The sequence below is a fragment of the Condylostylus longicornis genome, unplaced genomic scaffold (assembly GCF_029603195.1).
Source record: "Condylostylus longicornis isolate FDR11 unplaced genomic scaffold, ASM2960319v2 ptg000110l, whole genome shotgun sequence".
Taxonomy (NCBI): domain Eukaryota; kingdom Metazoa; phylum Arthropoda; class Insecta; order Diptera; family Dolichopodidae; genus Condylostylus; species Condylostylus longicornis.
This window is the reverse complement of record NW_026578078.1, coordinates 1,727,865-1,751,890: the sequence shown is the minus strand read 5'-3', so window position 1 is coordinate 1,751,890 and position 24,026 is coordinate 1,727,865. Positions and strand designations below refer to the sequence as shown.

The 24,026-nt window shown below is 26.5% G+C and overlaps 5 protein-coding genes across 7 annotated transcripts; 3 read left to right on the top strand and 2 right to left on the bottom strand.

Moving 5' to 3' along the window:
- Positions 1–1,643: 1,643 nt before the first annotated feature.
- Positions 1,644–8,639, bottom strand: LOC129614458 (serine/threonine-protein phosphatase 4 regulatory subunit 3). Of its 2 annotated transcripts, XM_055529046.1 has the most exons (10): positions 8,273–8,639; positions 6,739–7,101; positions 6,499–6,686; positions 5,488–6,426; positions 5,253–5,430; positions 4,932–5,187; positions 4,478–4,845; positions 3,561–4,418; positions 3,454–3,503; positions 1,644–3,344 (listed from the first exon to the last, which is right to left on the bottom strand). In XM_055529046.1, the coding sequence occupies exons 2-10, from the start codon at positions 6,848–6,850 to the stop codon at positions 3,252–3,254; spliced, it is 3,042 nt and encodes a 1,013-aa protein (XP_055385021.1). In that variant the 5' UTR covers positions 6,851–7,101; positions 8,273–8,639; the 3' UTR covers positions 1,644–3,251. The 2 variants fall into 2 exon arrangements, with proteins under 2 accessions (XP_055385021.1, XP_055385020.1); XM_055529045.1 differs by having other exon boundaries at positions 1,645–3,344; positions 3,454–4,418.
- Positions 8,640–11,685: 3,046 nt separating this feature from the next.
- LOC129614471 (low molecular weight phosphotyrosine protein phosphatase 2-like) lies at positions 11,686–12,712 on the top strand. Its single transcript, XM_055529073.1, has 3 exons — positions 11,686–11,751; positions 11,838–12,193; positions 12,251–12,712. The coding sequence occupies exons 1-3, from the start codon at positions 11,703–11,705 to the stop codon at positions 12,338–12,340; spliced, it is 495 nt and encodes a 164-aa protein (XP_055385048.1). The 5' UTR covers positions 11,686–11,702; the 3' UTR covers positions 12,341–12,712.
- A 625-nt stretch (positions 12,713–13,337) lies between these two features.
- On the top strand, positions 13,338–15,090 carry LOC129614472 (low molecular weight phosphotyrosine protein phosphatase 2-like). Of its 2 annotated transcripts, none has more exons than XM_055529075.1 (3): positions 13,338–14,228; positions 14,287–14,639; positions 14,697–15,090. In XM_055529075.1, the coding sequence occupies exons 1-3, from the start codon at positions 14,189–14,191 to the stop codon at positions 14,697–14,699; spliced, it is 396 nt and encodes a 131-aa protein (XP_055385050.1). In that variant the 5' UTR covers positions 13,338–14,188; the 3' UTR covers positions 14,700–15,090. The 2 variants fall into 2 exon arrangements, with proteins under 2 accessions (XP_055385050.1, XP_055385049.1); XM_055529074.1 differs by having other exon boundaries at positions 13,354–14,228; positions 14,693–15,090.
- LOC129614470 (uncharacterized) lies at positions 14,786–15,737 on the bottom strand. The gene is made up of 4 exons (XM_055529071.1): positions 15,305–15,737; positions 15,117–15,244; positions 14,984–15,061; positions 14,786–14,925 (listed from the first exon to the last, which is right to left on the bottom strand). Exons 1-4 carry the CDS (start codon positions 15,591–15,593, stop codon positions 14,827–14,829), a joined length of 594 nt encoding a protein of 197 aa, XP_055385046.1. The 5' UTR covers positions 15,594–15,737; the 3' UTR covers positions 14,786–14,826.
- Positions 15,738–16,538: 801 nt separating this feature from the next.
- On the top strand, positions 16,539–19,681 carry LOC129614503 (nicastrin). Its single transcript, XM_055529139.1, has 6 exons — positions 16,539–16,709; positions 16,817–17,411; positions 17,495–18,496; positions 18,583–18,791; positions 19,059–19,266; positions 19,332–19,681. The coding sequence occupies exons 1-6, from the start codon at positions 16,655–16,657 to the stop codon at positions 19,354–19,356; spliced, it is 2,094 nt and encodes a 697-aa protein (XP_055385114.1). The 5' UTR covers positions 16,539–16,654; the 3' UTR covers positions 19,357–19,681.
- The last annotated feature ends 4,345 nt before the right edge of the window (positions 19,682–24,026 follow it).

Genomic DNA, 24,026 nt, shown 5'->3' with positions numbered 1-24,026 from the left:
TGCTAAATATTATACGTTTATTTTTTTTTTTTAATTTTTTGTCAATTATTTCATTAAAATTATAATGTAATCTATTTATGTTATATATTATGTATATATATATATATATACATATATATTAATATATATACATACTCATATTATATTTATAATTTAGATTTATTTTTATATTTATAAAAAGTAAGAATATGTTTTTTTATGTTTTTGCTTATTCATTATAATTTATTTGTTCCTTTTTTAACCAAATTTTGCCGATTATTTTTTATTTACTTTTAATCTGAATTATCTAAATTAAAATTAATATTGTAATGGGTACTTATGAAAAGTTTTATCCAAATTGACTATTCACAATATAATAATTATGAGTTGATACCATTTTTTATTAAATGGTAAAAAAGCTGCAACGAAAAAAACATTTGATTCATTAAATTTCAATTTGATGTATATACATTTTTAAAAGAATTTCAAAGGTACTCTATTTGAACCGTATCATTAATATAATCGCTATTACATTAAATATGTAGAAAATGATCTTGTTTTTTCACCTCAAATTGGAATTTTTAGAAACCGAATTTTTCTTGTGCGTTGTATATACAAATTGAAAATTTCAATATAAATTTTTATATTATACAAGTCAAACTAACTCATAAGTACATCTTTTCGAAAACTGTTAAACAAAAAGTTTATAAAAATTTAGTAAAATTTTCAAATTCAATTTTAATAGTTTTTTTTCATGGTTTCTTTTACTGTTTCTAATTATTATATTTTTCATTTTTATATTTGAAATGTTGTCATATAAAAACTATTTTGAATGTAAACACTTTTTAAAGTTAAATTTTTAAAGGTTTTCTATTTACAAGAACTAAAAACACAATTACTTAAAAATTTTTTATAACTTTTTATTTTTAATGAAAGGCTAAAATCGAAAATTGCTACCATATTCAATAAATTTAGAATTGAATAAATGACTTTATTCAAATACCATCGAAATACAATTAAAACAAACGAAATATTTTATAACTTTTCTGAAAAAAATATTTTTCGTTTTCCAAAGAAACAATTCTTAAAAAAATTGAATTTGATTTGTAGATATTTTCAATAAATATTTATTATAAAGCCGACATATTTTTCAAGTACAAGCATTTATAAAATGTAAAATAAAGTTTTTTTTAGCAAAAATTAAACTGTATAAAATTTAAATTGGCTGACATATTATGTAATTAACAACTTTAAAGCACATCATATATAATTTGCAATAAAAATAAAAAAATATATTCAAATTTTAAAAAAGATCGCTCTCTACTGAGAGTTATCACAATAAAATAAAAAAAGAAGACTAATTTGTAAAATGTATATGATTTTTTTTATTAGAAAGAAATTTTTAAGCAAAATTTTATCTTCAAAAAAAAAAAGCTTATGTAATTATAGATTGGCATATACATATGTATGTATGTTTTTTAAAATAATTGTACTGAAAAAATTAAAATATTATTCACATTAAAAGAACAAAACATTTCAATAAATATTTTACAATGAAAACTCTATTAAAATATCTACATCTGTATGTATCTAAAATTTTCAAAAAAAATATTTAAAAAATATTCCATTTTCATAAATTAGTTGAGAATTAATTTTAAATAAGACAAATATGTATATTTATTATATTATAATAGTTTTTCACATGAGTATTTTCAAAGAAATTTTATTTTAAAAAATTTGATGGATTGGTATTAATTTATATATCTATCTTTCTTAGATTTTTTAACTTTTGATTTATTCTTTCCAACTCTTTAGCTATATAACTTTTTAATATTGAAATATTGATTTTAATATGAAATTTTGTGACCAAAAAAAAAGTCAACTAACAGTCAATTTAAAAAAAGTATAGCATTTACATATTAATTTTTCATCATAATTCGGTCGTTAGAAAGAAAACACAGAAATATTAAAATAGTACATAGTAAAAACTTCTAGTTTCACACATTTGTTCTTTTGTTTTGTAACTAATAAATGAATTCCCACTCTAATGTTTATATTTACAAATAAAATAATTGAAAAAGTAAAATATAATGCAATTTTAATTAAAAAAACAAATTCTAAATTAAATTATATTTTAGTAACTTAAATTCTACGTATTAAATCATACAACAAGTATTTGTCATATAAATTGAATTAAAAAATCTTTTTTAAGTATGTTTATATGTATAAATATATGTTTTAAGAAAATATGAGTGCTTGCTTACACATATTAAGAAACAGCCAAGTTTTATATATGTATTCTGTAACTCCATCAATTTTATAAAACAAATACTCTGAAATAATACTTTTTAATTGAAATTTATGCAAAATGTTTTGACAACAAACAAAAAAAAAATTTATTAATTTCTTTTCCTTTGTTTTTTTTAAATATATCTATTTTTTATTTACTTAAATTTAAAACTTTTATTTTAAATTTTAATTTTTTATATCTATATAATATTTAATATATTTATAGTTTATCTTGTTTTTTTTAATGATTTTTGTCCAATAATTTCTGTTTGTTTTATTCTCCTTATTTTTTCACAAAACTTTTTCCTCCTCATCTTGTTGTAAAAGTATTTATAATTAAGTATTAATTATATTTATAATTACATAAATTGTAATTTTTAACTAGTATATATTTTTAATACATACCTTAATATTAATTTTTATATTTAAAATAGTATAAATTTAGTGCTCTATAAATTATTTTTTTTTTTTTGTTTTAATGTTATGAATATGAGAGTTTGCAACGTCAGTAATTATGAAGATTTGGGAATTTTTTTAGTAATTTTATTTATATAAATTTTGCAATCGGTATATAAGTACTCAAATACTCAGAAAACAAACATACCACAAAATATAGAAAATATTTTATATTATAAAAAACAAAAGAGAGGTACGTTGCAAGTTTTCTTTTTATATATTGAATGCTGATTTAAATTTGTATCAGTTTAAAAACATTTAATTTCTAAAAAAAATGAATGAATTACGTAATAATTATTAATTTTAGTTCATTACCTTTTCAAACATTAGCAACTTTAATCACCAACATTTATAAACGGTAAGTTACCAACAGTAATTATGTTTTATAATAAAAACGAAATCTCTAATTGAAATTTCCTTAAAAAATTTTCTACTTTAGGTAAATTATTAGTGTTACTTTTCTCGCATTAATTAAATATATAATTTTCCATTATAAATATCAATTAATTCTCTTAATTTAGTTATTGCTATGCAATACGAGCTTTCTTTTGTTGCGGTGCGACTGTATCAACTTCTTCCTCTTCCTCTTCGTCTGAGTCTCCTTCATAATCCACTAAACCCTAAAATGAAATGAATTTAAACAATGAAGTTATTTTTTTTAAACGAAAAAATAGAAACACATTCACACAAAATTTGTTTTTGTGACGTTGCAACAAACAAAATATATACCTTCTTGAGAACATTCCCAGTTGCATTAACAGTTTGATTTACATCTAAACCTAAATTAAAATCTTTATTTGAATTTTCTACATCTATTGTATACTTAGTCGAATTACTCAATGATGTGGTAGTTTGAGTTGTAGTTAAAGAAGCTAAATCATTTTTCTCATGTATAGAATTGGAATATGATTTCTCAACATCAATATCAGAATTATTCGATACGTTTCTGTTAAGTGAATCTTCATCTTTATTAAAATTTTCCTTCGTCACATCAACATTGGTGTCATTGCTTATTAGTGCAGTTGGTGTTATTGTTGTTGATGTCGTATTTTGAGTTGCCGCTAGACACGGTTGTGTATCTGAAGAATTTTCATCAGAGGATGATGATGCGGAAGGTGATGAGGACGACGACGATGACGATAACTCTGTCGCTGATATTATGGAATTTGTGTCATTATTATTATTAATATTTATACTGTCGGCAGGACTGGAATTCAATGAATCTATTACAGACATTGTAGTTGAATTGAGGGAAGAGCTGGTAGCATCTGAATCTAAAAAGCTTCTACTTGCATCATTTTCACTTGAATTTAATGTTGAATCTAATGAAGTGTGTTGTTGTCCTCCAACCATGTTAGAAATAGATGTCGAATCAACTTGTGACGATAAATGATTTTCGTTTTCTGCATTTTTGCCAATTTGCTGTTGTTGTTGCTGCCGTTTAAGTTGTTCTAAAAGGGCATAATCTGCAGCATACAATTGTTGTTGTTGCTGCTGCTGCTGTAAATGTTGCAGAGGATGTTGATGTTGGGAGGGGCTTGATGATTGTTGATTATTACTTGAATTTTGTGTACTTAAAGATGGAACAGATTGATTTAAATTATTATTTGAAGCTGCAGCTCCGATCATACTAACTGATGCAGAGTTTTTCTGTTGTGGAGATGACTGATGTTGAGTTGGGCCGTTTTTGTCGACTGCAGTATTATTTCTTATTTAATAAAAAAAGTCATGAACTTGTTTAGTATTTACTTACGTTTACCATATGTTTCTAGTTCTTCGGCAAAGTCATCATCTTCATTAAACCAAATTTCCTCTTCTTCTTCCAGCTGTCTTTGATCGCGTCGATACCGGCTGTTTCTCATCAATAACTTATCACGGTCTTTTAATCTCTCTTGATATTGATCATATCGGGTTTTTAAATATTTAAACGTTTGTACATATTCGATTTCATCTACAATTTTGCTGAATTTTTCCACAAAATAAACACACAATGTTTTGATGTCTTCCAATTTAACAAATTCAAAAAGTTCTAATATTGCAGATTCTAGCAAATTATACCTGCCATTATTTCTTATGAATGCGTCAACAACTGGTGCAAATAAATCGTTTTTTACAATGTGTCTTAATTATGACAAGAAATAAAAATATAAAACAAGATAGTTACAAAGTCATAAAATTTATATTAGTTAAAGTTTAAAGTGGTTTACCTGTTGTAGAACTCATCTTTAAGTGCAATAATTTTTCTTAAAAGTCTAAGGGCGCCAAGAACCAGGAACGTATGTACGCTTTTCATCAGCACTAAAATTCTCTTTAGGAGATCTTTTGACGTTATAAAATTTTTAATATGATAAGTGTGATGCTCAACACAGAATGATAAGATATCTAAAACTAATCCCAATAATTGTACAGTTTGATAATCTTCATTTTGAAGTTTATCATCCATTGTATTTAATAAAAGTGGAGCTAAAAGTAATATTATTTCTTATATAACAATACCAGCAAATAAAAAGAGTATAATATTCATTTACCAATAAGTGTTTGAATACTATGCTTATAAAAGAATGTTAAAAAATCAGTTTTTTCCGTTAACATGTTTTCAGGATCAAGCAATATTCTAATAACTCCCATCAACTGTACAGCCCCACCAAGCTCTGGCTCGGAATCTGACAGCATTTGTTCAATTGCAATATTTATTAACATTTGTTCCTAGAAATAATATAAGGAGTATTAAGAATTTACTAAAGAGAAAGTTTGCAAATATACCCCATCAGTCTTATTAGCTTGCTGTAAGGTATAATTCCTTACGATTGACGGTGAATACTCCACTATCGCCGTTAAAATATCTATTGATGCTGATTTTGTTTCCTGATCATTCATAACCAATGTAATTTCTAACGCTTGTAAAACACCCAAACATGTTAAGGTTTTGTAAAATGTGTCTTTTCCTTGCGGCTGCAAATTTTGTGCATAATTACAAAATTCTTTCAAAAATAAAACAGCATCTCTCCGCTTTGAATCTGGCGTTTGAGGATCCGTTAACAGTGCAAACAAATCAATTAAATATTTTTCATCTTCTTGTACTAATGTCACAATTTCAACTTTGTTAAAGAATATAAAGCTCGAAAGTGTATTTAACATGTTATCTTCAACGAAAACTGATGGCGTTGGTAATATCATATCTTGTATATATTGCACCCTATACGTTTGATGGATTTTTGCCAATAAATCTGGATTTTTAATTGGAATCACCTCGCGAAATTTAGCATAATTCTTAATATAATGTCGATGTTTCTTGGTTTGAGTTAAACTTGGGTCGTATTCCAAACAGCCAACAACATCAAATATTGTGTCGTCAGCAAACATAATTTCAAATAACGCGTTTTTATTTAAAAGGAAAATATTTTTGAATATTTCGAAAAGATGATGTAAGCCTTCCAAATTATCTAAGTCTTCGCATACGTGAAATAAATGTAACAGTTTTTTAATATAATTTTCTGTTTCTAATGCCATTGCTAGCTTTTCTTTGCGAAGTGGTGTAGTTAGTCCACTTGCGATTGTTTCTGATATATCTTCGAGACGCGATAATTCGCATGGGGGCAGTTCAATTGGCGGAGCTGAATCAGACATTTCTTCAAAACGTTCATCCTCTGACTCTTCCACTATATCTTGGGTAATTTCAACAGATGGATCTTTGCCTTGGACCTAAGTTATCAAAAATTATTATATTATTTTAGAGAAACTTTTAATTTTGAAAGCATATTTTTCTTTTCTTACTTGACAAATTTTTTCCCATATTTCATCACACCCAGCCTTCTCTTGAAAACTTAAAGCTAAATCGAAATTTTCGCCTTCTGACCACACTATCAATGTATCTTGTTGCTTTTGATATGCAGTATCAGGTTGAATTTTACTTTCTAACAGTAAAGAACCATCGGCTTCAGCTCGAACTAATAAACATATTCCTAAAAACCACCAAATAATTAAAATGTTTTATTTTTAATATTTTATACTTACCTTTCAGCCTGTCAACATAATTTGAAGAAACATGACCAGTTCCTCTGTCATCCCATTGTCTTTCTGCGTTTAGAGCATACAATTTAACTCTTCTCCGAGTATCCGTAGTCATATTAAATTTTCTCTTTTTTCGTCGTTTAGCGATACGATGTATTGGATGTCGTAATTTATTATTAGAAAATCCAAATAAAAATTTCCGTTTCAATTGTTGTTTTTTAATTTGTTGTGCCGCCACTTTTCCCAATTTAAGCAAATTTTTGGATATACCTGTTTTCTATTTTACGTTAAAATATTTATATTGAACAATTTTAAAATTAAAATCATTTAACTTTGCTTAAATCAATTTTATTTCTTTAATTTGAGCTGCAAATTGAAATTTAAAATATTTTAATATAGGTATGTAATGTTGACATTAAAAAAAAATTGCTTTTTCCAGACAAAACAAGCATTTTTTCGTTCTTAAAATATTCTTACTCTTGTTGCTATTTTCTTTTTAAGAATACAGAAATATTGGCCAGTGTTTTATTTACACCTAAATCAAAATTGATCATTTAATGGGATTATATGTAATTTCTATATTATTATTGAAATACAGTCACTTTTCATTTAATAGAAATGTAAGTTTATTTAATAATGATCTAAAACTAAGATATCTTTGACCATAAATATGTGTATATATTTGGATATGTGTATATATATATTTAGATATCTGTAATACTTTTTTTAATGACAATTGAGAAGTCTCAAGGTTATAATGAAATGCAAGTGCATTTATTTTTCATTTTTAACAAAGCAAAAACAAATAAACAGGTAGTGGCATCTACGTATATAGCTACCTATCAGATACATATATGCATTATCAAATTTACCAAAAATACCGGCTAAGTAAATAAAATTGATTATATATGTATATGTAAATATATGTTATATAAAAAATCTAAAATATAAATTATGAAAATCTTTCAGATAAGAAAACTTCTTTAAAAATTAATGTAGCATCCCAAATATATTTTGCATTACAAACTAACCATCTACCTAACCAGTATTGTCCAATTGGTTTTAAAAATTATCCAATACAGATACATTATTTTTTTCTCTGTACCTACGTAAATTTAATATTGCAAATTAAAAAGCACTGCCTAATTTTGAAAAATAAAATATTTTCTTTAAATATTTTTTCTTTATATTGCTGTATTTTTATTACAAATTTCAATATAAAACATATATAAAAAAATTTTTTAAGTGTACGTGTAGATACTTATTCCTAATTGACTAGAAAACAGCATGCGTAATATTTTTTTTGTCTTTTTTTAACTTTTAATCTTCACAAAAATATATTATATCAAAAAAATTTGCAAATTTAAAAAAAAAAAATTGAAAAAATTATTTTACGTTGTGAAATTATTATTCACATATTAATAAATATTTAATTTAATGGGGGAAAAACTCAAGTAGGTTGTCAATCTACATAAGTACATATTTTTGTCTGGAAATCAATCTTAGAATATTTGCATGTCTAATTTTACTAAATCACCTTAACACGAAATACTTCTTTTTCTTTTTTAAGAATTTCCTTTAAAAAGATTTTTTGCGAAAATAAATGCTATTTAAATTATTTTAATTTTCAGTTCAGCAGTACACCAACAAAATTTTTCTAATCGGCGAGAACTTGAGTATATGTAGATATATTTTTAAATCCGTCTTCACTTTTCTGGCACAATTTTCGCTTTTAGAAACAGATTTTTGGTTTAAAATATCTTAAGATAACTCATTTAAATAATTTTTATAATTTGAGCAATTTTCTAAATATAACTTCTTGATAAATTTTATGAAAAAAATTGACGTACTCATTTCACTCGCCACAATATTTTCGCCATATTGGAAATTATAGCAACGCTTCGTTTCGTTGGAGGGAGAAGAATATATATAAATGAATATGAGTTTCACTTGAACCCATCATAACAGAACCCATGTTAAAGGCTGTCAAATATTCACAATGATGTAAAAAGAGTCATTCCAAAATGTCAAATTAAGAATAATAGTTTAACTATATTCACAATTATTTGACAATTTTTTAATTTTAAAATTTGTTATAATACTATGTTTAGACTATAAGGGATATACATGCTTTCCTCCTCGATTAACATTGTATAGTTAGCTTCAAACTACATTAACTTGTTTTCAGCTGAAATTTTTTTATAAGAGAAGAAAAATTGATCTAATATTTTGAAATTTTTCATTAAAAATATCTTAAGAAATAACAATTAATTTATATACACTTTTACAATTTTTATAATGCACTTAGTATGCAGAATTCTAGATACGCCAACGAAGCGAAGTACCTTGGTATGACTCTCGACACAAAACTTAAATGGACGGAGAACGTAAAAAAGAAAAAAGCAGAGTTGAATATTAAACTCAGAAAGATGTATTAGTCTAGAAAGACATTCTGAGTTCAATAAACATAATAAACTCTGCTATACAATCAGGTTCTTAAGACTATATGGACTTACAGCTCTGGGACTGCACCAAATACAGTAATATTAAAATTATAGAAACGCCATGGTATGCAAGTAACGACATTCTACATCAAGATCTAAATATCCATACAGTGAAAGAAGAAATAAAAAAACACGCCATAAGTCATCAATCAAGATTACTCCGGTATGACAATCCCGAGATGATGCAAATATTAGATGTTAGTCAAGTGCGAAAACGCCCTAAACGTATCAGACCACTTGAGCTCGTCCGGTAGACTAAAATAATATTGATAACAAAGAACCCATCGAAGGATGGGCCCATAATCCCCATATCAAACCAGGAAAAAAATTGCTAGGTGGGAATTACTTTCTTGGTTGCAATATAAACTTTATGATAAAAAAAAATGCAGAACTTAAATGGACAATAGAAATAAAGATTTACGTGTTATAGTGTTCCTATCGATGAAAGTGGGTGGTATGAAAGCAAAGTAACGTTGCCTATCATCGTTCGTTCAACAAATTTGTGACATAGTCGCTCTGGATAGTTGCATATGAACATTAGGTACAATATCAAAGAGCAACAACCACAAAAATAAACTGCGGAACGAATATACGTTTATGAATAGTTTGAATGAACATGTAATAGAAAGCAAGTAGTGCAATATTTCACTGTATGGTAGTGCAATGTTTGTGTAATATTTTCACTTTAAAAATGTTTATGAAAAACATAAGTACAAAAAGCAAAGGGGACGGATAGCAATTTTTCTTTGAATGCAGTTGTATTTTCCCAATTGTACAGATGGAGTCGAAATTGACCTCAACAGTACCTCAATTTCATTGATGGTACGAACAAAAATATTACATCAAATAACAATTTTGTTAGAAACGAAGTTTAGTAATAAAATTAAAACAAAATGTCAGTTATAATCGCATTGAATGCTTTCAATCATCACAATAGAAAATTTTTAAAAATATTTAATATACATATTTTCTTAATAGATTACATTGCAGAATACCATCTGTCAAAATTCCTAAAAAGGCAATTTTTTCTATCTCAGTAGCACCCAAATCTAGGTAAAGAATCCATTCACTATTTATAATTTCAATGTCCAAAAAATTATCTTGGAAAAAAATTGGAAATACCGGTAAATGATTTGCCAAAAGCGCTTTTTCTACTTTCAAGAAATATGCATTGACATTCAGAAGAGACTTAATCTAAGATATAACCTCAGTCAAATAAATGTCGAATATAAAAACATTGTCTGACATCTTACTTTTTCTACAACATATAATAGGAAAAACTATTTTCATCCGATTTACTTTCAAATTTTTAATAGTAAATCACAACAATTATTTTTTGTGGAAGATCAACTGATTTTTATTTTGGATATAATTTTGGGAGCATATATATATTTTTATGTAAAGTCTAAATTTTATCCGATAATTTCAGTCTTATATGTAAACTGTCATTAGACCCTGTCAAAGATTTAAGTTAAAAACAGAACTAGAGCGAGTTTGCGCGGAGAAATATCAGGTTTCATATGGAATACAAATATTCAAATGGGACTGACCAGAATCAAGCGTAATTACCGCAGGAAGTTTAACAGCCGGCGGTGGAATAACCAAAATTATTTTTTTACCACTAGCTGTTCTGGGTTGCCTCTTCACAGTTCGTATGTAAACAGCAATTTCAACAACGTCAATGAGTTATAATAGTGCAATATTGATACAATTATAGTAAATATTATATCTTACATATACAATTTTTTATATTAATAACAATGTTGATTGCAGTACTTTTAACTAAAAAAGTAGCCTTTTTTTGTCAAAGTTCTCGAAGCTTTAAGCTGGATCCATTGATTCGTCGGTTTTGAGCTAAGCTAGTTAAAGACGAACTATTTTTTTGTTCTCTTGACTGTTCGTTAGTTTCGCTAAAATAAGCTGAGCGATTTTTTTTGTGACAGTTATTTGACATTTTCTTGACAACAATAGTATTTCGTTGCAGTAGTCCAATGTATAAATTACAATTAAAATTTATAAGCAATAGGGTTACATATAATTTTTTGGAGTTGAAAAATATTTTCTTATTAATTTAAAACATAAAATAGACAAAAGACAAATGATTCGCGGGTTATTAAAAATCTAATGAAGGCAAAGGCTGGGTTATACCAATTTTAAAGGAAAGGCCAAGAAAAGGGCTTTATACTAATCTAGCTCAGATGATAAAGCAGAAAGACAAAGAAACTTTAACAAATTTCTATCTAATGGATAAAGAAATGTTCCTGTCAAATATTTAATGATGTTGTTTCCATAATTTACAACACAAATTCAGTCAAGATATAAGGCAAGTGGAGACTTGTGTTAAAAAAATGTCAAAATTAAAAACAAAATTGAAGCTTATTTAATATTTTCACTTCCATCAGTTATTGAGTTACTTCATTCAGTTACTTCACATCCATAGAAGTTTCAATTTTAAATTGTAATATGGATAATCAAAACAACAATACAAAAAAAGTATTAATGATTTGCTTGGGTGTGTTATACACATTTATATTATTTGTATCTACTACTTAATAGGAAATGAAAACTATTGCATAAGTAGGTATATTAAATTTATAGGAAATATTTGTAGATCACCAATTGCGGAAGCCGTGTTCAGGCGCAGAATAGAGCAGTTAGGAAAAACAAATGACTGGCTTGTAGACAGTGCAGCAGCGCTTGTCGGTGAGCATACTGGTAAACGACCGGATAAGAGAGCTTTAAATATCTTGGAAAAAAATCATTTTTGCTATGATGGAAGGGCTGGTCCCATTACAAAAGATGATTTTTTCACTTTTGATTATATTTTTGGAATGGATAAACCAAATATGATTTCACTAAACAAAATGAAACCCAAAGAATCTAAAGCACAGTTGCTTATGCTTGGCGATTATGGATTACCAGTAGATGATAAAATTATTGTAGATCCTTACTATGTAACTTACCTTTCGTTCTTTCAAAATAATTTGTTTAAATTATATCAAATTTTATAGTTAAGCGGGGAAGAACCATTTGTTAAAGTTTATGATCAATGTGTAATTGCATGTGCAGAATTTCTTAAACAATTTTACAATGCAACTTAATAATAGATTACAAAAAAAGTGTGTATAGTTTAACCCGATAGAAAAATTTAAAGTGCTTAAATAGTAAATATTTAGTATTTAAATAGTTAAACATTGAGTGTACACAATAGCCATAGATAAGTTTCGTTTGCTTATTTTCTCTAAAAAGCATTTGGCGGTATGGTATTGGAATAAGGATTTTACTTAAATGCATACATACAAAAAAAATATAAAATTTGTAGAAAATTTTGTACAAATAAATACCAAAAGTGGGAAATTTGTGTTTTTCCGTGAAATAAAAAAAGTAAGCTTGTATGTATTTCTGCAATGAGTTACATAATTGATTTGTGCAAATTAAATGTTTCACTTATTAAAATTTTCATTAAAAAAAAATAGGTTTATTTTAGTTTCAAGTTGTTCTGAAAATCTAAGTTTTATTTTAGTTGTTTTATATTTAACTGAAGTATTATAAAATACTCGTTTGAGTTTTCTGTTCCAATAGTCCCATTTCAAATTTTCACTTATTTAGCTGAAATGATGAATTTTCAGAAACATGAATTTCAAGAATAAAACAATTAGGAAATTTTTTTTTAATTGGTGTGAAAAGAAAACTTAATTTTATTCGGAATAAAATACTTTTATTTTTCTCTAATATATTTCATGCGCTACATACGCACTTTATCAAAGCTGATTTTCTTCTGGTATGTAGCGACGCGTATGTAGCGCACGAAATATATTAGCGAAAAATAAAAGTATTTTATTCCGAATAAAAGGAAGTTTTCTTTTCACACCAATTAAAAAAAAATTATATTTCGGAAAAATTATCAACCATTGAAAAAAAAAAAAATTTTTTTGAACAATTAGGAAAATTGAGTTAAATGAAAATCAATTTAAATGCAGTTTACACATCAGGCAATGTTTGACTTAAGTTTGGCAACAGATTAAATTCGATGAGATGTTCTGTTTACACATTCATCATTTATAATTAAAAAAATTTTTTTCAAAAGATTTAATAAATTTAGCTTTAAGCTTTGTCTCAGGAGAGCTAAACATTTTCAACCATTGATGCAAAAGTTGTCGTATAAACACAGCTATGGCTACTTTAATTAAGTGCTCGGTCTACATTCTGCACCATAATTGCATACGGCAAAGCAAGTGGTTGTCGAAATTTATATTGCTGCGCATACACATAGAAGTCTCTCTTTAAAATTACCCCACTGTTGGAACTCGATATTCAGATAGCAATATCCCAACTTGATTGAATACCTTGTCAATAACTAAAACTTTAATGTACATAAATACATAAATATTTAAATGAGCTTTTGAAAAATACGATTTTATTCACGAAATACATAAACAAAGCAATGAAAAAATTGTGGTTGTCAAACTGCTATCTTTCATTTTCAAAAGCAGTTAAGTCATTGCTACCCATAATATATTTCTGTCAATAAAAGAACTATAGAATTAAATTCGGGTGCTTACTTTTTATACTTAAATTATTTGTATGTGATAAACGTAAAAATAATTTGTATTTGTTCATATTTACATTTAAATACATATGATTATTTGACGTACCCAATGATATTTGGCGTCTGTCAATGTCATATATGAGTATGTAAGTATGTATGTGGATCACATGTATTAAAGATGTTCTGGGAAGCATTGTGCCTAATTTCTAATATTGTCAATGTCAAATCTACCTAACGATGTGTTGTGATTAATAAAAAACAGTGATCTGTCAGAACATATTATTTTTGCAAAAAATCTATTTCAGGGAGGTATATTATACAGCAATTAGAATATTGCTCCTCAAAATATTTACTGACAAAAACAAAGTTTAATTTCACATTCAATTTTAAAAAAGTCAGAATGACAACAGAGAAAAAGAAGGTTCTTATGGTTTGTTTAGGTAATTTTTTAATTTCTATAAAAATGAAATGTTGGAAACGTTTGAATACTTTTTTTAGGGAATATTTGCAGATCACCTATAGCTGAAGCCGTGTTTCAAAGTTCTGTGGAAAAAATGGGTAAAACTAATGATTGGGTTGTAGACAGTGCAGCCATTATTGGCTATCATACAGGGAATCGGCCTGATGAAAGAGCATTAAACGTTTTAAGAAGAAGAGGACATGATTATAAAGGGAGAGCTCGACCAATTTCAGATAATGATTTTAAAACATTTGATTATATTTTCGGAATGGACAAAGAAAACATGTCTGATTTAAATGAAATGAAACCTGAATCAAGTAAATCAAAGTTATTAATGCTCGGTAATTATGGTTTGCCAAAACATGAAAATATTATTGAAGATCCTTATTATGTAGGAATTCAAAACAAATTTGAAAAAAATGAATAATTCGAGTTTCTTTCTAGTTAGTAGGTGAAGCTGCCTTTGAGAAGGTTTATGATCAATGTGAAATTGCATGCACTGAATTCTTGAAACAATTTTATGATACAAAAAGCATATAAAGATTACAATTTACTTTAATAAAAATGTGATGTATATTTTAAATTTTATTTTCATTAGATATTCCATTATATAACAAAATTTTGTTACGTAGTCTTTCATAAATAAATTTCAAGCATTGTATACTTGGTTCCAAAGCCTAAAATATACAAACTTAATATTTCGTTAAATCAATTATTTTCTGATTGGTGGCTTACAGTGATAACTGGAATAATGGGTTTTTGGTGGTATACTTCCTTCTTTGTTCTTATGATTAATATATATTTAACACATAGCTAAAAATAAAATCTTAAATATATTCGAATCGTTGTTTTATTTAATATATTTCACATTTTCAATCACTTCGTTAATAACCGTGTCAAATATATATTCAGTTGGCAGAAAAAAGGATGACTTCTGGTTTAAGAAATAAGTTGTTTCGGTGCGCAATGCCAAGCCTCCATAAAAACATATTGAATCTAAATTTTAATTAAATAAATCGATTTCTATTTTCTACTTTAAAAACTTTGGAGCCAAACCTTTCTTGATTATCTTAAGCATTCGACATATTAAAAATAATAAAATGCATAATAAGCACAGGTCAATAAATGGTAATCTTGAGAAGAAATTCATATAAATTAAGAAACATAATAAATTTATAGCAATGTTTTTAAAATTTTGTAATCTTTCTTCATTATAACTTAAATTTATTAAATTAACTTCTATAGTATCACGACTTTGTTCCAGAATTTCGACTCTTATTTTTCTTTTTTTGTTATAAGAGGCGAAATCATTTTTTATTTCAGGAAAAATAGGTTTATTTTTCATATTTAAATTGATCTAATACATCAGGTAACACATAACTAGGCGTTTATAGATTTCTTGTCAAAATCATAGACATGCTACATTAATAGACTGACAGTAGAATCTATCTCTCCTTTTCTCTCTAACAACTACCAATTTCCGCTTTAAAAATTTATAAATTAAAACTAATACGGCTTTGACCAACGAATTAGAAATACTAGTTCTAGTAGTTGGCTTTGACAATCCATAATTTTACTAAAATAAAGAAAATTTGGAAATGAGACTACTAGAACAGATTCCTCAAATTCTTTGAAACTCAAATACAACTATTGTTTTTTTAATAAAAATTGAAATAAAACATTTTGTTTTAAAATTAGATATTTTAGTCAAACTTGAGTTTTATTAAACAATGAATTTGAAGCTCTTTTTTGTTATTTATGTTTAACTATTTCATTGAATTGATTTTTTGTTTTATTTATTTAATTATAGAAATTTTTGTATGCATAAAAAAAATATTGACTTCAAAATAAAAAAATTGAATTTGGAATAAATAAAAACTAAATTTAAAATAAAAAAATAGAATTTGCTCAGCAATAATTGTACAAAAGCTACATTTATGGATATGTGGCTTCATTAGTTATTCTTACGATTAATCGCTTATTTAGATAATTGACAGTCACTTCCCACAAAAATTCCATTCAGTCCATTAGAATTAAACAGCTGTGACTGTCTAATGTGATTAAATGGTTTAATTCAATTCGCAAAAAGCTAAATTTTATTTGCAAAAGGATTAATTCTATTCGCAAGAAGTTTAATTCCATTCGCAAAAAGATTAATTTAGTTTGCAAAGGGTTAATTTAAAATACTGTATTTAATGGTTGAAAGTCAAAACTTTTAAACTGACTCAGGTATTTTTGACAGACGACATTTAAAATATTCTTGAGAAATTAATAAGTATTGCTGTAATAAAGCAAGATGACTATAACTACTATTCTGTATTTTCAAAGCATTGTATTGTATTGTAACACATATATATGCTAATAATATAGATAATAATAATAAAAATAATATAAATTAAAGCAAGAATGAAGAACATAATAAAAATAAATTTCTTAATTTTTATAGGACTAATTTTATTTGGTAATTGAGTTAACCTTTTTAAGTAACTTTTATATTGCTCTGAGAATTGACATTATTAAAATTTTTGAATATCTTAAAAATCTTAATATGTACTATATATTTCCTAGCGAATACGGAAAGAATTAAAGAAAAAATGTACGACGACGTTATAGGATCAGGTTGCTTCCGTCGTTTTAATGGCACACATCAGTTTGGTTGTTCGTCAAATTTTTTCGGGTCATCTGGAGTATTACATTCAATATCTTCCAAAGCAGATTTGGACTTTATTTTGGAGAATCCCAGATCTGCTCCTTATGTCGCAGTCCTTACACCCTATTTATTCACAAAAGAAAATGTATTAAGAATAAGAGATGAGGGTGGAAAAAGCGTGTCAGGAATTGTTCTAATTAATAATGTTGAACAAATGACTCATTTTAGTGGAGAATCCAAATGTCCAAATCAATATAGTTCAATTAAAGAACAAAGTTGTGATGAAAATCGTCCTGACTCGCTATGGAATCCACTTGGTAGTGGGCTATTATTAGAAGACTTCAAATTTCCAATTTATTACGTATCGGATAATGACACAATAGACAAGATTTTAAATTGTTTTTCAAGATTTAATAATTACGATAAAGAAAACCAAGCAAGTCGATCACTGTGTTCAATAGAAATAACAACTCCAATGGCAGGGGCTGGAAACTCGGAAATTTGTTTAAGAAGGTATTTTTAAAGGCATAAAATATTCGCATAATTACTACTTTATTTTTACTAGTATTTTCGATTACTAACACTTTTTTTTTCAGATCTAAGCCGTCAGTAGTATTGTACCCTACAAAGTATTGCGAACCTTTGGAAGGCAGTAGTATATTTGCAACATTATTTCCTAGAGAACATACAGATGACTTAAATTCAGATAGCATCGATGCAAAAGAAAAGTTTATTTTGCTTAGTACCCGTATAGACACAGCGTCAATGTTCGAAGGATTAGGTTTGGGTGCAATGGATTCATTAGTTTCTTTCGCTACATTGTTAAGCATAGGCCACGTACTTAGCAAAATATTAGAGGAAAAGAATTTAAGTCCAAATAGAAAAAATTTCAACGTATTATTTATGTTTTTTAATGGAGAGTCTTTCGATTATATTGGTTCTCAGCGGCTTGTTTATGATTTGCAGAAACTATCTTTTCCAAGAAATCATCATCGCCGGCCGATATCAATGGATCAAATTTCTTTTATGATCGATATAGGAACTCTAGATGACCTCAGCAATATTAAAGTGATAACAGCAAAACCAGTTCCGCAAGCAAATACTCTTTTACAACTACTTAATTCATATAACCGGCAGTTTAATATTTCATTTGATTCTATGGAAACATTCAATTTACCACCTACATCCGCTCAATCATTTTTAAGAGAAAATCTGTCATTTCCCGTTGCAATATTGAACTCAAAACCAACAAATAAATTTTATCATTCAATATATGATGATGCATATAATATAAAGTATAAATATTACAACAAATCAGAATTATACAATTTTAATGAATTAATGAACTCAAAAAAAGCTGCCGATTTGTTCAACGGGGACTCTATTCAAATGAAAATTCGAAATATATCTTCGGTTGTTGCTTTTGCTTTGTATGAAATGCTTACAGACAGTACTTATCATGATAATGAAGATAAATACGCAAATCCGATATTGATCGATGAGTTTTTATACTGTTTTCTTGAATCAGCTGATTGCCCATTATTTAAAGCTGCGTCTCATCCAAATAGTTTACCAGCACTACCAGTTCCACCATCTAGGTAATTGGTATAGTGTATATTATTCCCCGTATTTTAATTGATTTTATTTATTTTATAATAAACATATAACGAACTTAAATTTTTAGGTATATTAGTGTTTACAGAGCATACCAAGACACAGCAATTTGGACGTACCGATTGTTAGGTTATTTAATGTCGACAAAACAAAAAATTTCCAAAGAGAATTGTACAATTCTACCGTTACATTGGTTTTCTGGATATAATAATACAGGGGAGTGTAGGCTCACAACACAAAACACTACAAAGGCTATAAGTCCAGCTTTTGCTGATCCTGGTCAGTATTGATTTTCTGAATTTACACCAAGAATTATTATTTCTCTATATTTGTGGCATAAACTACGTAGGTCGTAGATAATAAATCGTACATAATTGCTACATACGTCAGCAATTTTGTAAACATTTTTTAGGTTTACTAAGAACGTTACTGGGTTGAGTCCAGCAATTTTATCTGGTTTTCTCTCGCTTTAAACTTGTTACTATACTTTCTTGTCCAGTTTTCTTACGTGTGCACATATTTTTAAACTTTATTTTAAAATTTTAGATTACGATTGGAAGTCTGGAAAATATTCATCATGGACAGAATCTACATGGACTATGTTCAGTGCTAGAATATATGTTCGCCCTTCAAGAATTCACGAAACTCTTGTTTTGTCATTTGGTTTCATAGTATTGATTCTATCGTTTGTTACAGTTTACTTAGTAAACGGTAAATCAGAAACATTGTTTGAAAACATTCCCGTTTCAAGCACGTAAGTTCTTTTTTAATATAATTTGATTTTGTAATAAAAAAAGAAATTATTTTCTTTAATTTAAGGTCAACGGAGCCTGCTGCATGTTGAAGTTGGAAAAAGTTGAATAAAAAATGCAAAGACTGCTTTAAATATTTAGATATGATGTTTAATATTTCAAGTGATTTAGAAAATATAAAACTAATTCAGATTAATTTGTCGCTTCTTAAACTATTATTTAAGATATTTATTGTTACAAAAATGTATTTTTATCTTTAATCTTAACTTAATACACAAATAACATTATATCAAATAATTAGAAAATGCTTATTACCTTTTTAACCAATGATAATTTTAACTTTGAATATTGAAATATTTTGGAAGTGATCATTGACTTCATGACAACTATTATGTAATATTAATTTGTACAATAAAAGACATTTAGTATAGCATTAAATATGTAATATAATGTTCTTCCTCTACAAAATATCAAAAAAAAATCTGATGTGGTCAGCACATAACCGACAATGTGTATTGTGTAATCAAGTGAAAGCGTTACATTAGTAAGTTTATAGTTAACATACCTACAAAAATGTAAATTTGGCTCTTAGTATTGTTTCAGATCAGTTTTCAAGCCCTGATCTTTCCAAAAAATTTATATGTTCAGTGTTTTAATACAAAGAGTTTAGATATTAAATTTCAATGGAATTGGTTGATTATATCTCTTTATATACGCAAAAATGTATATTTGGCCCGTAGTAAACGTCCAGTTGCTTATGTCTAATTTCATCCAAAATTTAAGAGGTTTCGCAGATGGTCGAGCGAAGCTTATATATGAAATTTCTAGTAAATCGGTTTAGTATTTTCTTCAAAATGGTCAAAAATGTAAAACAGGCCCGCTAAAAAGTGCAGTTCCCGAGGCCTGATATATCCCAAAAGTTGATCAATCAGTCATCGAAATAAACTTACATATAAAATTTCATCAAAATCGGTTCAGCCGAACTTGAGATACACGCGTGCACACACAGACCGACAGATCGACAGGTTGCTAAAAATAGTTTATTTACACTTCCCTACTAAGTGCATTCCCTCCGAAAATTCGATATGCAAAATTTGTTGCCATCACATAACCTACCTATTGTGTACACAATACGGTCGGGAAAAAGTAGTGTAATATAGTTCTAAATCGGAGAGTAGAATTTTATTTTGCAGTTTATAAAAATAGACATAATATAAAATTATAATATTAAAATTATAATATTAATATGCGAATATAGGAATATGAATTACTTACTAAAACTTAATATGCATAAGAATATCACACGTTCAGACTGGCACTAGAATTTGTTCATGGATAAGAGGATTTTCATTATATTAGTTTCTGATCATTACATGTTATATAAATTTGAACTGTTTTTTCTTTTTAAAAATGGTAATGTTTGTTGAATTAGTCAAACCAATAAATTTTGTCCGTTTCAGGATTCATTTATGTGGTACAAATGTTTTTTATATTAAATTGCTTTTTTCTTTATTTCATTAATATCACTTATTGCCCTTTGCTCGGATAATTTTCGAACAAAGGGTTTTTTTTGAAGGACCACTGCTTCAAAAAACTTTGTTCGAAGCTCATATCTCTCATAAACCGTATAATAAGAGCAACTAAAAACTCTGCCAAATTGTCTTAAAATTACTATATCTCGAAAACCGTTGAGATTTGACACCTAGTTCCGCATACAAAAATTTTGCTCATTTTGATGCCCTTAACGAAGGTACATATTAAGGCGGTATAACTGAATCATCCGCTATTATACTTTATTCAAAAAAAAAAATTATTTAATTCTGTATACAAATTTATTCTAACTTGCAATTTATTTTTAATTTATATTTTATTTTATAATTTTCGCACAACATCATAAACACAAAATCATTATGTTAAAATAATTATGTATTACTATAGGTGAAATGAATTCATGAAGCCATGTGCATATGCAAATGTAATAGGAAATAAAATTGTAAGCATTAAAATACAGTTCCCGAATGTAATTAAAAAATATAACAAAAAGCATATATGCAAGACACATGTGTAGATACCATACATAAATACATATTTATTAGTTAGTGATCTTGACTTTATTGACTTAGATTACTGAAGCGTGAAAATTCAACCGTATCAACTGTGGAAGATATGTATTTATTAAATTTACAATTTATATTGTTTTTCATTATTCATACATATGTACATCTATGCATGTTTGTATTTTTTTATTTATTTTTATGAACATAAAGTACTAATCCAATAAATGACCTTCAAAAAGTTTAAATCTTATTATATTGTTTATACATTCATAATTATGCGGCTATAAAATTTCAGATTTTTCCAAATATACATATGTATGTTACGAGTATACGTTCTTGAAATAGCTACTATGCAATTACAAGTTTAGTAGAAAGAGGATACACCAAATATATACATATGTACATTATATAAAACAAATATTATGACCTTTAATTATAGGGAATTTAATGGGAAAGATTAAGCAAGTATATGTACACTGAGACGATACAAATTGCTTTACAGTCAGTCTCTATATGTACATTTTCCATAATTTTGTTCCAATTAAAGCTTTTGTAAGTTTTTTGAATTATCTAATTTTTATATTTAATTTTCAAAAAATTTTCTGAAATTGCCAAAAAAACGGAAACTAAGTCAATTATACTATTATATATAAAAATGTTTGTTTTTGCTATTATATGGAAATGGGTAATTCTAACCACATAATGGGGTGGCTGTTAATATGCCAACTTTTTCAATTCTTATAATATCATAACTGATTTTTTCATTTTAAAAACGTATGATACATAATATGTATTAATGTCTATATATATTTTAAATTATAAGGTTTCTTTAAACCAGTGATTCCCAAAGTGGTCTATATGGACCCCCAGTAGTCCATTAAGACCTGCTCGGGATCTACAATAAAATATGAATTTAATTAATTTGGTATTAAGGGGGTCTATCAAAAATTCAAAAACACGACAAGGGGTCTACGAGGGGAAAAAGTTTGGGAACCTCTGCTTTAAACTGTAATTCTGATTGTTAAATAACTGTGTATTAATTTTGAACTGTTTTATTAGTTAAAACTCCGTTTTTTAGCCGTTTTATACACCCAGTTCAAGTATTGTTTCAGTAAAAATTTATTGTAAACAACGAAGTTTAATACCTTTTTACTACGGTTTTAAGATCCGATATAATACAATGATTAATTTAAGAATATGTATGTAGCTGATAAACAGTTATGAAATATAAGAAAGAATGTTAACCATAATCAAGATGTGTATTTATAAATTAAAATACCAAACTCAAATGAATCTAAAATTACATCTTACGAATTTTATAGTTAAATAAAATTTACGGGAAAGTCTTATTATATAAGTAGATCGAAACTATAATTTCTAAACCCTATAAAGAATACAAAGTCATTTTATTTAGATTTGCTCTCTATAGGTAACCGTAATGCATTTGAATTTTCCAAAAGTTTTCACAAATAAATTTAATATATATAGCCAACATCAAATACTCGTAAAATGCCCTACATTATGTATACATAATCTACAATATCAAATTGTTGAAGAAGTTATTGGCAAATACGGTAGTAATTAGTATTAATTAAATACATAATATATCACATAATTATCGATATTATGTATGTACGTTACGTAAATTCTAAATTAATTAAAATTTAATAAGTGCGATTTGAACAATAAATATAATGCATACGTAATAATAATATATGTATATACATATAATGTAAAAAGAATGACTTGAATATGTACCGCATATTTTGTAATATATACATACATATATACATACAAACACAGCATGTATGTATGTACATATTACAAGAGAGAATCGATAATGAGTATCACGTACATATATCACAACATATTATGTTTTTGTACTTTTTTTTTAATATTTAGAATTGGAAAAAATTATATTATATAAGAATTAATGTATAAGACGTACAAAACTATTTAATAAAATATTGCAAATTAATTGCCAATATAAAATTTTAAAACTTATGAATTCGAAACCAAATTTCAAAACTAAGAGTAAGTAGGTATTTAATTTTTTAATGGACTTTTATACAGAAAAGCCATTTGAAACTTAAAATTTGAACATATCAATTTATGCTGCAAAAATCTATTGAATTTCTTTTTATGTATTTATTTGGGATGTATTGTATATACATAATTCTAATACTGACTTTAAATAATGGAAATAGGTAAACTATGTATAAAATTAACAAAATTGTTTTTATACTTTTTATTAGATTTTTTATTTTGTTCTTTTCAGAATTTTTTATACTTACAATTTTATTTTTTGTAATTTTTTGTACATAATTATTGTATCATCTGTTTTTTATTTTATAAAGCATAAATATTATCTTTATACATAATACACATACATATATTCTTATACATTACACCACTTGTTGACCATAAATGAAAAATGCTGACGCACATTTATTTTACAATATTTTTTTTTTGCTATAAAAATTTGCTTTTTAATTTAGATTTTATATTCATTTAAAAAAATATGCATAGTTCCTTATATTAAAGTTGTGAAGCATGTATAAAAACAGAAAATAAAAAATTAAAAAAAAAATCCTCTCAGAAATTTACTCTAAATTATTTTTAAAGTGTGACTGCTTTTAAAGGTCTTCAATACTATAATTTTATTTATCTATATAGTTCTCAATTTCAAATATGATTATTAAATA